Below are 16991 nucleotides of genomic sequence, written 5' to 3'. Positions count from 1 at the left end.
CCCCAGATGTCTGTCTTTACACATTCCGAATGAGAGAGAGCATGTCTGGTTCTGGTTCTGGGGATCAGAGTAAATTGACCTCAATTGAAAAAGTTGTGGAAAGCACTTAAAAGTCTGGTTTGTGCCAATAAACTATTGGAATATTTATTTTACCCACTTGCAAAAGAATCTAAATCTCATAAAAGTAGAAGAAATTTATAGGGGGAAAAAAGTAACATTTTTTTTAGTAATTAATTATTCCGATTAAGCATATAAAAGAAATTGCCACATTCTCCAGATTTTTCATTTGACCTTTTATTTACCCTCATTAATGGAAACATCACCTGTTGGCAGTGGCCGAAGTTGGGTAGTAACCAGCTACATTTACTCAGTTACATTTACTTAGTAATTTATTTTTTTTTAAATGTTCTCTTAGGAGTATTTTTACTATGCTGTGCTTTTTACGTTTACTTGAGTAATCTTATTATGACGTGTCGCTACTTGCTACAATTAAACACACCTGTAGTTTTTGTTGAAGTTTTATAGGTTTTTGCTACTTGTATGAATTATTGTCCTTTTTGTCCTTAAATTACCAAAATTTCCACTTTATATTTGGTCCATCTGATGATGTAATTTTTTAATATTAAATGATTGATAATTTTATCAGTTACTCAGTACTTGTGTAGACCTTTTTATGGTTTTGCTCTTGAGTAATTTCTTGGAAGGCTGCTTTCTACTTTTACTTGAGTAAAAATATGTTTAAGTAGTTCTTCTCTTACTTGAGTACAATTTTTGGGTACTATGCTTACCTCTGGAAGTGTCCTATTTAAGCACGATAATGTTCCTTGCCACAAGCGGGAGTGATTTGAGAAGAATGACTTGATAAATTAGAAAAATCCACAGGATATGTTTGGACAATGACACCTCATTGATGGCAGAGGAAAATTGGCCCAAGATGGATGGCAAGGCAGAGTATCTCAAATGACGATGATATGCAAAATACCATCCCTGAATGCATCACATATTAAACCTTGAAGCAGATGCGCTGCTGCCTCAGATGGCCCTACTAGGTGATGTAGCAGCCAGCTAGAACAAGAATTTGAGGCTAGTTTAAACAAGCTCACCAAATAGAATAAACAAGAAAACATCAGACCACTTGACCTATTACATTCAGATGGTAGATGGTCAGATAACATGGAACTATGATTTCACTTTCCAGGCGGTAGGAGGTGGATGACTTAGTACCACATTGCCCAGCTAAAACCCTCCCAGGCTGGTTTCTTTAACAACACTGATCTCGGTGTACTCCACTGGCTGCCGGTCACCAAATCTCAGTCCAACAGAGCACATTTGGGATGCGGCAGAACGAGAGATTCCTATCATGGATGTGCAGCCAACCACTCAGCAGGATTTGTGTGATGCTGTCATGTTAATATTCAAGAAAATCTGTGAAGAATGTTTCTGACACATTGTTGAATCAATGCTCTGAAGGGAAAAGGAAAAGATACTAGCAAGCTGTACCTTATAAAGTGTCTGGAGAAGGATTGTATTCTTGTAAATAGTATACTGCCTTTTGTAGGCAGTATAAATTGCTTCTTTGTTATATTCCTCTTTCAAAGAGGGAGGTTCTTTCATTTACCTTCTCCTTGGAACATTATGTTTATATTATGTTTTTATCCACTGTACAACCTGTGTGGTCTTTTGGCTGTAGATGTTTATGAAGAGGGAACGGCTGGCTGTGAGCCAGGCTTCAAGCATGTCTAAATTAGGCTGACCTGCAGCCAACAAATACAGAGTCTCTGGAAGTAATTACTTCATCTGTGTGAGAGGTCGTCACAGACCAGAGACAGAGTCTAAAAAATTAATTTTTTATGTTTATGTGCCGTCCATGAAGGCTTCCACCATACGTTCACCCAGCTCAGGGTGTAGGCGCTGCTGGCATTCAAGATGTTCTTGTGTAAAAAAAGACGAGGTTTGTTCGGATTGCTGTGGACGTGAAAGAGGCGAAAACCTGCTCGTTCAAGCTCCTTCAGCAGGCTGAACCAGAACCGCACCACAGACGGGTCATCGCCGGCCACCTCAAAGCCCGCCCAGTGCAGGTGAAGTTCCAGCAGCAGTTGACCCACAGAGTCCAGGACTCCTTCCAGAACAAGGTTCTCCAAAATCTTCCACTCCGCGCTCTCCATGTCTGCTTTTAGTACATCCACCTAGAACACAGGGATAAAAAAAAAAAAAAGATTTGGAAAAAAAAAGAAAACGATTTCTTTCACACCTAGATAATAAATGAGTTCTATTGTAGCTTAATAATAACACTAAGGTGCAACGAGTTATTGAATTCAAAAGCTATTAAAGGATGTAAAAGGAGTAAGTGAAGCTTGGCCTCGGCTGTTGCTTCAGCAGTGCTGATGATGGATTGAGCCGAATCACAACTTGACAGGGCTTGCTGGGATGGAATGGGGAGGAATTGCTTCCTAAGATGAATGTTAATAGTACCCTGAGGTCATATTTATGTAAATAGACTCATGCGTGCTCAGTGCTTAATGCATCTCTCCAGGACATTGAGTTTGATCAGAGGTTTAGCAAACTACTAAAGTTGCCCTGTTTCTGACCTTTCTGAGTTTAAAAGTTAAAGTTTTTGCTTTGAAGAGGAAATTAGACATTATAGATGCACCAAAGATGACATTTGAGCATTTCTTAGTGTAAAATAAAAAATTTCATAAGTCTATATAAAAAAAATAAAACAGTTATACACAAGTGCTCTGCAAAGAAGTATTAAATCGTCTTTTATTTATATATGCTTCAAACTTTTTGTAATTTTTCAATGTAGTTATGATTGTTTATTAGATCTTAACAACTTTAATAATGCTTTTATCAGCATTGAACTGAGAAGTAGTTTTTATAATGAGCTCCACAGTTCCAACAGGTGTTTGCTACATGCTGCTGGCTAGTCTGAAGGAGTTGAGAGAGGGAGTAGAAGGGGACGGCTGCCTGTGAGGAGGAAGTTCGGAAGCTTGGAAACTGCAGTTCTGAGGAGAAGCTGCGCCAGGAAGGCGGTGCTCGGTCCCTCCAGGCGTTTTGCACAGCTGAATGGTTGCCACGGGGGATAAAAGGATTTCTCAAACATGCATGGAAGAGTCAAGGCAACACTCCAGTTTTGTTTTTTAAGAGGGAATAACATTATAACCTAATGTGAAGATCAAAAAAGTCGATTTTGCACAATACTGCCCATTGTTTTTTTGACTCGAGTTGGTTTTTCACCCTTTCTCAGTACAGTTCTTTAACTTGAGGAGCATATGTTTTATAATGTGAACTTAAAAAGTACAGAGGAAAAAAATATAGAAAGTAAGGTGGAATACCAATGTATTACACAAATGAATACATTTGTGGAGAATTTTGTTCCACTGAACACATCATCCCAATTGTGATACATGATGGTGGCAGCATCATGGTGGGGTATATATAGCTGTAACTGTGGTGAAAGGTGGCAAAGTTTGCAAAGTGTTGACTATTTGGACTGACGTGCACATTCACACCACACTTTTCAGATTTTTATCTTTAAAAGATTTTGAAAACTGTGTACCCTTCTTTTCACTCCATGTGCCAGCTACTTGGTGTTGATATATTGAATTCCAACCAGATCTATCAAAGTTTAGGGAAATAACATAACAAAATGTGAAAAAGAGAAGAAAAATGATATGGATCTTTCAAGCCTCTAGATGTAGTTACAAAAAATGGAAGAAAAATACCAGAAAACAGCATGCTGTGGTGGAGTAGGGGATAGCGCAACCCACATTTGGAGGCCTTGAGTCCTCGACACAGCCGTCGTGGGTTCGATTCCCGAACCCGGCGATATTGGCTGCATGTCTTCCCCCCTCTCCTTCCCCCTTTTCTGTCAGCCTACTTTCATATAAGGAACACTAAAGCCCACAAAAGACCCCCTGGAGGGGAGAAAAAAAAAATACCAGAAAACCTTGTAGAATCTTAAAGTTGTCAAAATACTTTATTTGAAGTAATAAATTTCCTTATCTTCTTATTGAGTTCTGTAGAAGTTTGGTGAACAGGCATAAATTTAAACCAGATGTGTAAAGTGAAAAAGGGGAAAAAAAAAACATGTCTTTGCAAAGTGAGGAGCAGGTATAAGAAATACTTGATTGGTCACCTCATGTCTGGTTGGAGGAATGGGCAGTCCTGATAACATAATTTTATTGGCTTATAGTGCAGTTAAATATCCAATACGCAGTTCTTTTCTCCAAACAACATGTGATATTCGGCAACTGACATTTGTTTCTTTGTGAGTTGTTGTGAGTGTTTTTTCTCAGTTGGTCATCAGAGCTCCGTAAATGAGTCGTTTGTGCAGTTTTTACCCATTGCAGATCAATGCTCCAGGCAGCACAAATGCATATGTTAACCTTTCTGAGTGACTGTTTCTGGTCTTAGGGGTCTGGCAGAACCTTTTGAGAGGGAACAATTCTGCTAGTGCCTTTGCTTGCTCCGCTGGCACACCAAGTACTCACATTAAAATCTCATTATGAGGACGTGTGCATGGTCCTGCATTTAAAATAGGTTGACTACTGTCTTCAGTAAACCAGCACAGTGTGCCCACCCACACACTACACACAACGACAATGTTATATTTGTGCATTTCACAAACTGAATCATCACAATAAACTGGCAGATTCCAGAAAATGAGTTGAAATTGGAGTTGAACTAGGATAAAAACTGCATCTATATTTAAGAAGGGGCTTTCTAGCCAAGAGTCATCTTTAAATTTAAATCTTTCAGCTGCCAGCCTATAAAAGAAAAATAGGAGTGGGTTAACAGGGGTTACTTACTTCATAATACAAAAGTACCAGCATGAGCAGGCAATATGCAATTCATTAGTCATTAATGTAACACTACTGGAATTGCAGCAACACAGTGATGTGAAAAAGTACTTGTCTTCTGGCAGATTTCTTGGCTAGGCAGGATTATGGACAAAAATAAGAGAAAGTAAGGTGGAATACTAATGTATTCCATTCAATTTCTTGTAGGTGATGGCACAAGAAATTCCTTGCACATGACCTGTAAGTGATTTCTAGGTATGTTTATTAGTTTATTAGTGGGCATGAAGTTGTGTGTTAATGGTCATGTATGCAAATCCTTATCTGAGGAGCAAGAGAACCCTCAGCCCTGTGAGTTTTTGAAGTGGTACCATTAAGCGAGATCAGATTTAGGAGCAACATGGACTCATTAATGGTAGGATGTTCCCTTGGATCTTGAGACAGACACCCAGGAGAGGAATCATAATGAGGGATAATTTATGGTGAGGTGCATGAATGGATCAGTACTTGCACGCAACACCCAAATAACATTGAAACAACAAAATAAATAAATACTGTAAAGCTAAATAAATAAATAAAGCTGTGTTGCCACTTACGTCTCTGTGTCCAAAGTCATCAAGGATGGTGGCCAGTTTCTTGTTTGCTTGTCTTTTAAGGACAAATGCTGGACTGGGGTCCCTCCAATCTACAGAGATGCGGTGGAACCACATTTCAGCTTTTTGTAGGTGAGGTTGCTCCAGGCTAGGATCAAAGCAGTGGACCTCACAACCTGATTGTGCAAGAAAATGCTCCATGGAGTGATCATCCGCTCCCAACCTGAAGACCACAGGAACCAAAAAAAGAAAGATTCACAATTACAACTATTACTACTAGAAAACCTTTCACTGTGAAGGTATTTTGACCAAGTCTTCAGTTCTGCCAAACAAGGGATAGCTTGACTGTCAGATTTACACCAGATGCAATGAGATCCATTTCTTCTCAATGATTTACATCTTTCTTGTTGGTCAACAATTTTTCCTAAGTCTTATTAAATCGTTTTTATTATTATTATTTGAAAAATGTGAGTCAGGGCTTTATGCTGTTGAGTCAGGCCTTTTCGGCTGCCCTAATGCTGCTGTTTCTTTAAATCTCTTTTGTTGTGGACGATTTACAATACCTGGCTGTACACTGACATTGACTGATGCAAGATAGGCCATACTGTGATTCAGATGTTGCTTTAGGTTTCCTTTGAAAACTTCTGAATGGGTCATTGGGTCACACTAGTGGTAATAATAGTAGGCTGGCGACTCTTTCACCGTGGTTTGTTGGAGTCCCATAGCCTTAAAAATGGCTTCATAACTCTTTCCAGACAGAAAAACTCCAGTGACTTTGTTTCTCATCTGTTCTTGAAATTTCTTTTCAGATCAGGGGAAGATGAGTTTCTTTTTTGAGATCACCTAGCCCACTTCATGTTGTCAGACAGGTGCTGTATGGGTGATGTGCTAACAGTACAGGTCTAAAGGAAATTGACAGAAAAGCAAAAAATAGAGGAAATCTGTCATGGGCTAAATCTCTTTATACATTACTGTATTGACTCAATTACATCAAATAAAACCAAGATATACAAGCAAAAAATAAAAAATAAAAAATTGGAAAAGCATGACATGTTTCTGTTAAAATGATCTCTAAAGTATTTCTTTCCAAAGAGGACAAAACTGTCTGTTCTGACAGTTGACTCATTTCATTTTTCATTTAAAATCAAAATCATGGGGACAGCCCATAAAATGACCATGTTTTCAAAGCCTTACTCTCTGAGGATCAGAAACATCTGTACTAAATATTGTGAGAAGCTAAAAATTGACTATATGAACGTTTAGGATTTTTACAGCAGATACCCACTAATTCCTTTTGGCTTAGTGTAGATGGGATGAGTTACAAACTTACTGTCTTAGATCAAATTTTAACATTGTAAGATAGAGGTTGTTGATTGTAGTAATTTAGCATTTTTACATGAGTATAAATTAAGTGAACAATACTCTAACCATAATCTCAACTGAATATTTCTGGTACAGACCTTACTTTATTAGCTCACACAAAGATATGGGAAGAAATACAAGTGTGAAGGATGTTTACGGTAGAGAAACGTTTGTGACTCTCCTTGGTTACTCCTGTTTCTTTTATGTTACTTTTTTGTACTTGTTGCTGCTTGTAAGAGCCATACATTACGTATTTTCTCTCTCTGTTAACTTCCCATGCCGTCATGTGTGCGCATGGTTGTCTCTGATGGTGTGTGGCATTTTGTGTGTGGTGAGCGTTATGAGTTTGAGTGTGTACAGGTGCATGAAGAGGACCTGGATCTTGTGCTGGGGTGAGCAACTTTCTGCTGAGGTTTAATCAATCCTGTTGGAAATGTCATTACTTGGTGATGTGAAATGCAATTATCAACGTAAGTGTTTGTTCTTTTTTAAGCTTGTGAAATGGGGCAATAAAGTCCACAATGAGCAATGATGCGACTCATCTTGAGTGCACACACCCATGTCTTAGCCTGCTGCAGCCTTTGGTGATCTACTTAAGTTTTGTGTGCTTCAGTAAAGCTCCTCAGAACATCTGTTTCAAGTGACTTTGCCTTTATTTGGACATTTCTGTAAAACTCAAAAAGACAACGCACACCCTGTACATGTCTGTTACGGATTCCCTTCTCTAATCCCACATTATCCCCTTCCCTTTTCTCCTAACTCAGTTTCTCCTGCATTCCCATGTCTCCTGTTTGTGCTGCAACTTTTTCCTGTAATTGTGGCAGTGGGAATACAATTCATCGACGGATGAAGCACCAGATCCCTGAACGCATCCCACTTGCAGAAAGATGAGAGATGAGTAGATGCGAGGGACTGATATGAAAGACGATGTCTCTTTTTACAGCACGAAATGTGTCATTGACAGTTTCCCATTCTCTGGTGTGAATGACTGCAGTACACTGTAGATCAGTGGTCCCCAAACTACGGCCCGCGGGCCAGATGCGGCCCGCCTCCACATTTGGTCCGGCCCCCTGAACAATACCAGAGTATTTTCATATATGTGCATTTTTATTTGATAAGTTGGACTTTTGCAATAAAATGTTCCTTAGTAATGAACTTTATTTATTATTAACTATTAGTTAGTAACTATTTTATACATGCATATAATTGACCCTAACCCTTTTTTTATGTGGAGAACCCAGTGTTATTTGGTTATTATTTATTTCATAAATAGTGTTATTTCCTGACTTTTGTTCTCTGAAGAATCCAGAAAAGGTTATTTGATTGTGCTTTCTGAAAAACAATACATTTTTATGTTTAGCACTCTTACAATCGTCACACTTTTTCTGTTACAAAATGACCCCGGCCCCCCATCAGAGAAGGGACAAGTTATGTGGCCCTCACAGGAGAAAGTTTGGGGACCCCTGCTGTAGATGATAGCTTAGGTATCGCCCACATCCCAGCAGGGAGAAAAAAGGGGGGCTTACAATGCAACAAAAGCCTTTCTGAATGACAATAGTGAAAAACACCGTCATTTTCTAACATTAGAGTAGCGTGCAAGAGTAGAGACACTCTGGGTTGAGGGTACCATAAACTGGTGCAGTGTAGAGAAAATTCTACTAAAAAGCAATAGTACAGATTTTTTGAAGTAGTTACCTCCTGAAGTCTTAATTTAAGATAAATGGCTAAAGCTAATGGCAAATCTAAGAAGGGCTAAAGCCAGAGTGGATTATTTTTCTTAAAGCATTTCCAATCTCACAAATTTGGTTGGTCTGCTTAGTATGATTGTATGGCTTAAAAATCCTAATTTATTTCATTTTCAGATTCTGTTATAATGTCTCACCTCTTATCTCTATGTAATCGGATCCTTTCTGCATTGTGCTGGTTTTATTAAGTGATCAGGCCGTGACACGGTTTATCTTTAAGAAAGGATGATTTCTCAATTTATTCTGACGAGAACAAATAGAAAACAACCGTGTTATAGGCTGCCCGCTCCAAGTCCTACACAAAACAAAAATACATAACAGAAATTAACTTAATAAATCTATAAATAAACTGGATGTATTAAGATGAAAAATAAACAGCACACACCTCTACCGCAGGACAACATGACAAAAGGGGAGGGTCTAAGGGGCACAAACAATTTAAAGACAATACCACAGAAAAAGAAATAAAAAAGGCGGGGCTTCCGCTCTTAAAGTAACACGGTTAAAACAATGACAGTTTTTTAGAGGTGTTTCAGTCAGATAAGAAACAATACAAACAACCAAAAAAGGGCATTTTGTGTAATTATAACAAAAGAGAAATACAACCAGGTGACATCTATTCAGCCCTTTTTCAGATATATGACGTTCACTAACATGTCAAAATTTTCTTTCCCAAACCTTAAGCTCATGAAGTTGCAATTTGTTTTTATGTTTGTCAGTGGAGCGTACTTTGCAGCTGAGTGCATTATAATGGAAAAAAAATAATTAATGGTCTTTGTTGGTCTCTTCTGTTCTTCTGATGTTACGATATAGACACAAAGCTTTTTGTGAGCCATGTGAATGTTCAAAATGCTGTTTTTATTTATGTATTGTTACTTTAAGATTTTTTTTATCATAATGTTAATGGTGTCTTCCTTAACAATTTATTTGTTTTAGAAATGTAAGCTTTTAATATAAACATACTTCAAAAATTCTTATCTTAAAACAGATTTAGAGATGATCAACAAATTCTCACTGAATATTTTTTATGACAGGAAGCTAAATAATTATGACATTTAATTCTACCTTCTCTTTCACTGTTTGCATAAAAGAAAACACTTTACCCCATTAACTTGCTTTGGATTCAGTGATAATAATTACAGGGTTATATTGCCTGTCTGCACAATGTGTTAGAAACTACGTACATTTCCTCAGACAGCAAACATGGTCCATTTATAATAAAGTGAAGGTATTTTTACTTCCCTGCTGAAGAGCTAGCCTACATAAGTGTTCTAAATTTGTAGCTGCATGGCCTTGAATCTTCAAGGACGGTTGTGCACCAATTTCAGGGAAGAAAAATCTTTTCTGCACTTCAAGACAAGTTGATTGTAATTCAGCAGGAGAAGGTGAACTCTGATGAAAAAAATAATGACTGGTTTTGCAAACGAGTTGGGTCTTTTCAGACTGTGGTAAAGGAATGGAAAAACCTCTTCAGATTGTATTGTAAATTATAAACCGAAGTGGCAGAGCCCATCAGCAGAACGACATCTAGACTGCTGGCACAGACACACACAAGCATGGAACCAAAGAGGATTAAAAATTCAAACACAGACAGACCACAAATCTGTCTCAATCAATCCATCTGTTTAAAAAAATATAAGGGAGAGTGCTCTGTTGACCAAACATGGAGTCAAATGTGCCAGTCCTTCCACTTCAGACATTAAACAAGCAGCAAGGTGAAAAATGGGCATACGCTAGATTTCTGCTCTCATTTTGTTGAGCCCACCAAAGGTCAAACATGCCACTGATGTTGTAGGTTTTCATTCAGTCATGACCAAAAGACTGTAAAAGGAAAACAAGTACATGCGGCGTAAATCCAGACTTGTTTGCACCTCTGATAAAGATGTGTAAAAAGTGCTGGAAGACTTTTTACACATCTTTTACACACTTTTTACACGAGGAGCTTGCTTACACAAGCTCTTTGTGTAAGCAACATAATATCACCTTGAAAAATTCAACCTCTAATTTGAGTCTGTTTATCCAGTGAGTGAAAAGAATTAAATCACAACTAATAATTGCATTTTAGAAAATTGCTGGTATTCTACTTCTAAAACATTTCACAAGGTTGGGTCATAAATAAAGGGTGTCTCTTGCCAGTCCACCTTTACAAAGTTTATGTCTGGGGAATAGAATAGTTACATTTTTTGAACAATTTCTGTGTAGATTTAGCCATATTATTTGGATCAACCTGCTTAAAGACACAATGACAACTTATTTTCAGTAGTTTTTTTTTTCTCAGAGTTCACCAGATTTTTATTTTTAACCACCTAGTGTTTCCAAGCTCAAAAAGTCATACCCTAACAAGGTTTGCCAAACCTTGTTAGCTTCTGACAGTAAGCTATGGAGATTTGGCTTCACTTCCTTACTTTCATTCTCATTGTGTGCAGTGATAAACTTTGGTACATCCTTGCTTGTCACAGTTCAAGTTGATTCAAATGTGAATTATTGCTCTAACTTTGCATATGGATTAGCTTTGGCAAGGAGCTGTTCTCATATATCATTTCATAACAACAATCAATACACATCTGCCTTATTTGAAAGTGATGTTCTCCCTTATTTTCTATTTTAAATAATGTGTAAGAGAAATGTGTCTCTGTGTCATATTAAAAATGCAAGGAAATAGAATGTTATGGATTATTAATTAGAGGTTCCTGACAATTATTGTTGTAATTGCTGTCAGTAATGATGCAACAAACATGTAAAACAAACATGCAACAAATGTATTATAGTATTTTTCTCCCATTGACTAATTGTATTAAAATTAAGGGTAGGATACTTTCTCAGAATTTTCCAGTATGAGATCATGCTACTGCAATAAAAAATAATTGTTTTCTTAAAACTGCTTAAAATTTATTTTAAGCAGTTTTAAATGTTAAAAATTATGCTCATAACCCTGAAGTTGACCTTCAGTGACCAAGTCCCTGCACTTCCACTCACCTATTTACATCCAACTCTTACATCTGATCATCTGGGCTGACACTTTTCTTAGAGAGTATACACTGAGAAAGAGCTGTTTCATTCTCAACTACAAAACACCATGTCAAAGAGGGAAGTGTAGGAAGGCAACAGGAAAAGATGAACTCTAAATATAAATAGTGGGGGGTTGAGAAGGTGACCTTTCATGTGGAAAAGCATTCTGAATCCATCCCTCTCCACACACAACAAGCAACAAGCAGCCGACCAATGAGAGAGCAGCTGCTCATCTTTCCCAGACACAGCTGCCTTCAGCTCATTATCCGCAGAGCAAATGAGGTCCATCAACAGAAAACAAACGGGGCACAGCTAGTAAATACATCCACTGAGATGTGATGACTTCAAGGCTATACACAGAGACACCTGTGTTTTGCATTCCTGTATAACCCAGCTCTATGTGCAGCTGTGAACTGTAGTTTAAATCTAAGTAAAGTGGTGAAAACCAGTCCTGATAGCAGGATGTTCAGCATGCCTAGCTTTGTGTCAAGAACATGACCAAGAATTCGGTTGGTGTGTGCATAATAACAGGAGGTCAAATAAGGAGCATATCAAACAGCACTGCAGAATGAAATTTTCAAGAAAATTTCTCTCGTCTTTTTTTTATTGCCTTTCTTGCCAGAGTTGAGGGGTGACTTGAGTGTTTTGATTTCATCACAAAGCTCTCAAAGGATTAATTGGACTGCAGGAAAACGTGAAAAGAAGGTTTTTATTTCCTTAAAGCAAAGAAGTAATGACTCACATGTTATCTGAATTGCCATTCAGATTAAGTATCCAAATGTTTTCCATTGGCTGTATTTCCAGTTATTGTTTTACTTTTCTGTCTTATAAGCTAAGCCTGCCCTCCCTCCCCCGTCTACTAATATGGTCAAAATATTAGTTCTTACATACATTTGCTTCTTTGTACTAGCTTAAAACATGAAAGCCAAAAAATGTTTCTGTTTTTAACCAGACAAAATATTAAAAAGTTCAAAAAGTCTGAATACTTTTACAGATCATTGTCTTTTCTGATAAATGGAGATTTCCATCAGTCAGCCCTAGAGTATCACTGTCTAACTTGTTACCTTTTTATCGCCCCTCCAGTGAGAACCAGCCATGAAGAATCAGGAGTGAACTGACCCCATTGACTCACAGGGTCTTTGTGTCTTGATGCCAGGACACCTGTGCTGTCTCTCAGCAGTCAAATTACTAAGCTCTCTCACTGTAGAAAATGCCTTTCAGGTGTCTGTTAACCCCAGCCAGAGGGAGGGCAGGCAGGGCAGAGCCCGCCAAGATAAGATGATCCTCGACATAATTCAGCTGGGAGGATTTAACCCTCCATCCTCAGGGAGGTCAGACACCTTAGTGATTTGGTGGACCTCATTCAAAATGACTAGCTAAAAATAGAAATCCCAAAACAGTGTAAAAATGTTTAAGAGTCATTAAATTACATTCTTTTGAGGAAATAAATACAAAATATGGTAAGAGATAGACATGGGAACAATTCTTTATAAAGAACTAAATATCTAAAAAAAAAATAAAAGGGATCATATTTTTGGATGACTAAGTAATCCATATATGTATTTACACATAACCAATAAATCATTTTGCACTTTAACTTGCCCCCTTACACAAATATATTAAACATGCACAGTATGGATGAATCAACTTTTTCTCATACCCACCCAAAAGAGTACACTCTACAGTTCTTGCTCTTCATCCTGTGGGTTATGCTGAATTTTGGATCGAGGCACACAGCCCAGTCACCAGTGGATGCTCCTGTAGTGGCATCATTATTGACTACTGAAGCACAGGTTACCTGGATACAAACGAAGACACACAATATGTACATGTGGCAGCAGATGTCTATTTGAAACAATTATTAGTCTTAACATCAGAGTATTTCAAATACTCAAGCATTGCAAAAGTCGTATTCACAAAGCAAAAGCAGGCCCTGAATTGGAAATGAATAATATTGGCTCACTTTTGAGTTTATGTTGTGTTAAAATAAAGCATCTGTTAATAGATAGTGGAAGAGAACTGATGACTCAATTTATTAAACACAACTTGCAGAGGCGTGATCTGTGTCAAATTATACAACATAAATCATCCTATAAAAGTCAACAGAGGCTGCTAGAGTTAAATTAGTAATGAATCTAATAACTGAGTTTATGTGTGTGTATTTGCATTCGTTTTGAGTCTTGTCTCTTTTGATTGAACATACCAATATCAATGTTTTTTTTTTTAATGTATTGCTATAAATAACTGCAAACGGCTGGAGAATTTGACCATAGCAAGTGAAGTGTGACCTCTGTAGTTTGATCTCAATATGTGTAATACTCCACATGATGTACAGCTGGGGTTGGAGCTCAGACATTGACTGACATTTCTTGGTCTTGCAGGGATAAAACAAAGTAGGAAAGCAAAGATGATGAGAAAGACGTCAAGATTTCAAGGTTTTCATGTTCCATATCCTTAAACTATAATGGATAATTTTTCTGTCTGACTCTCACGAGAGTCACCAATGTTTAAATACATTAAATACTGAAGATTTTGAAATAAAAACGTACAGGGTGATATGTGTTAAAAACCCTTAAAGAAACATAAAAAACATGTCAGTTGTAGATTAGCTGTTTTGCACATAGCTGAGTTTTTAGCATGAGAGCAGGTTGTTCAAGCGTTCACATTCTGCTCTCTTAGTTCTTCAGCTTCAGTTTGCACAAGGAGAAACATTGTTGGCACACATGTGATGATGCGGAGCAAAAATCTAACTCTGTCTTACACTAAGTGCAAACACAACAGCATGCCTGGAGATATGTGTGTGTTCCTTCATACTCTGCAGACTGCAGTGTATAATTAGCTTAAAGTGAACAATCAGTGTCGACATGCAGAAAAATGACTGAGAATGTGGGCGTGATTAGCCCTTTCATACAAGAAATTATTTGCAATCTCTTACAGTCACTTGTAAAATCACACCCATTGTTGGCTAAAAACTGACATTTGAAGCCAAATTATGTATGTTTGCATCTGCTGCCAAAATTTACATTTTTACAGTTTTGAAAGAGCAGCTTGCTGTGGCCTTAAAGAAATTCCAGTCATATTGTTCAGTGACGGGTCAAGCAGAGAAGCACCGGTTTAGTCAGGCTCCCTTTCATCTCTACCCCAAGGGTGTCTTTGTTGTACCTAACACTGAAATAGCCGTGGTCTCAGGTATTACTTGAATTAATTTTTGAATTTTAAACATGCCCCACAATGTCTGACACTGATAATATGCACCCAGCTGCAGGCAGTCATCGGCACATATTGTACAGCAACATGGACTGACCTGCTGACTTACAAGCATTGTAAGACAGAAACATCATTTAGAAAAAGTTATTTTTTTAAGCTTATGGCTGTAATTGAATACCAATTTCTGAGAACATGAGAGGAAGTGTCCCTGCGGTGTTTGTTATATACCTTTCAGAGAACGTTTTCACTTCTGTGTTTCCCAGTGCCTGCTTAGATGCTGCTGACTGCTATTGATTGGACAGTTGTGTTGCAGGCCATCTCTCAAGAGTAGCAGCTCCACCAGACATTGTGTCAGTCAGCATTACAGCTGAGGACGCAGAGGATTCCCGCATAGACTGCTTCCACCCTCGTCTGTCACTGTCGATGACGGACAGCTCCCTTTCACAGCTTCCCACAAAACACACGCTATCTTCCTCTTCCTTCTCGCCATTCTCTCTTGCTTTCCCCGCATGCAAATAACCAAAAAGCACCCACTCACACGCACAAAAGCTGAATCTGTACTTTGTTGAAGATATAAAGTGATGATTCTTAGTAATATGGACCCAGACTCTCTTTGTTCCTGCTGCCGTACAAAAGAGACACAGATAAGATTCCAATTTATCCCCAAGACAAATTCATTAAAGTGAAAATGCCAAATTTAGTTTTGGGTGATGAAAATGCAAGTCTTCAAATGGGTTTGGGTTGGGAACAAAGAGAAAATTATCTCTCAGTGCCACAGGCATACAGAATTTCTTTTTAATCATGATGCAGAACATCTCTATCGATTTGCTGTAATTAATACTGATATAGAAGAAAAAAACAAACTACAGCATCTCATTGATTCGGTCTGAATAGAGGTGCTGTGAGATCCATCTATGTTGTAATCAATAGAGTAATGAATTACAGTGCACGACTGAGCGAGACAAATAGCTGAGCTGCATATACAAGAGATCTACAGTATGTGTCACTTAACTGTAGCCTGAGAGGTACAACCTTGTTCTGGTATTAATTATATGACCTGTTTCTCCTTTAGCACTAATGTTGCATTCAAATATCTGCGTTAGCAAATAACTAAAATCAAAGCTGCCATTTTGTGTTTCTGAAAACCACATATGCTCTCAGCATTAATGAAATCCCCAATTTTTAGTCTTCTTCAGGTGACTCAATGGATTTTCTGTCAGGTTAAATTCTGGACTCTGGCAAGGCCATCAGACTCTCTGTGATGCTAAAAAGTAAAATTCCTCTTGATCACCTTTCTTGTCCTGCGAGATCAAATTTGGTTTCATCAGGCCGTGGCACATTATCCCACAAGGTTTTAGCTATGAAAGAAAACACCTGCCTTGCAACCATGCACCTTGTTCCAGATAAGAGGATAAGAGATTGTTATTCCATGTAGAAGACAACCATTGTTATACAGAATTTCTTGAAGCTCTTTTAGTGTTACTGTCGACCTCGTGGGAACTTCCCTGACAAGTTGGAAACAGATTCTTGCAGGTTTTCATTTTTTCCTTCCAAAGGATATGTTTTATTTTTTTTTATTTTACTTTTAAAAGATAAATACCACAACACAGAGATCCATTCAATATAAGAATATTATAGAACATTTATTTTACTTCAGTAACACATTTTAGTAACATGAAATACATTATAAAGAGAGATGCTAAGGTGTGATCATCGATGAGTTAGGGATGTTAGAATTGTTTGATTAATTTTTTGATAGAAGGGTGGTATGTATTTTTGATAAACTGAGATGAGTAGCAATGGATTAAGCAGCATTAGTACCTCTAAATAAGATTGAACAATAGAAAGAATTCAGCAGGATAAAGCTGGATCTCCATATTATGCTGCATTGTGTTGTATTAAGAAGTCTGTATTTTATATGCAGTCTTCTTGAATTCAACAAAAAAGGATGAGTGTCTCTAGCTGTTAATTGCTGCTATTACTAGAGAATCACGTGTACATAAAAAATAAAAACAGCTTCATCCAACAGAAAATTATTTTAGGCAACAGTAATTCTTCAACCAATGATTCACCTGTGGGGTTGTGATGTAGCTGAGGAACCTTTTAGCTTCATCCTCCAGAGAGTGCTGCTCACTGGCCCAAGGCTGGAGACTTATATGCCAACGCAGAGCCTGTAGGTAAAAACACAAACATACAATGTGTGGGAAAAAAAGAGAGAAAAAATATGATTACATAACCTATAAGTGGGGCACACTCAAGAAATCCACTGCAAGGGT

The 16991-nt window shown here is 37.8% G+C and overlaps 1 protein-coding gene across 1 annotated transcript in view; it reads right to left on the bottom strand.

Annotated features, from left to right (window-relative positions):
- Positions 1-338: 338 nt before the first annotated feature.
- mettl24 (methyltransferase like 24) overlaps positions 339-16991 on the bottom strand; it is a 36745-nt gene continuing 20092 nt past the window's right edge. Inside the window, exons 2-5 of the mRNA XM_028040494.1 lie at positions 16788-16886; positions 13173-13306; positions 5396-5615; positions 339-2186 (exon numbers count right to left, since the gene is read on the bottom strand). Coding sequence (XP_027896295.1) covers positions 1833-2186; positions 5396-5615; positions 13173-13306; positions 16788-16886 — 807 coding nt within the window. The 3' untranslated portion in view covers positions 339-1832. The remainder of the gene's footprint in view (positions 2187-5395; positions 5616-13172; positions 13307-16787; positions 16887-16991) is intronic.

This window comes from Xiphophorus couchianus, chromosome 15, assembly GCF_001444195.1.
Source record: "Xiphophorus couchianus chromosome 15, X_couchianus-1.0, whole genome shotgun sequence".
Lineage (NCBI taxonomy): Eukaryota > Metazoa > Chordata > Actinopteri > Cyprinodontiformes > Poeciliidae > Xiphophorus > Xiphophorus couchianus.
Note: the sequence above shows the minus strand (reverse complement) of the source record. Positions and strands in the feature narration are given on the sequence as shown.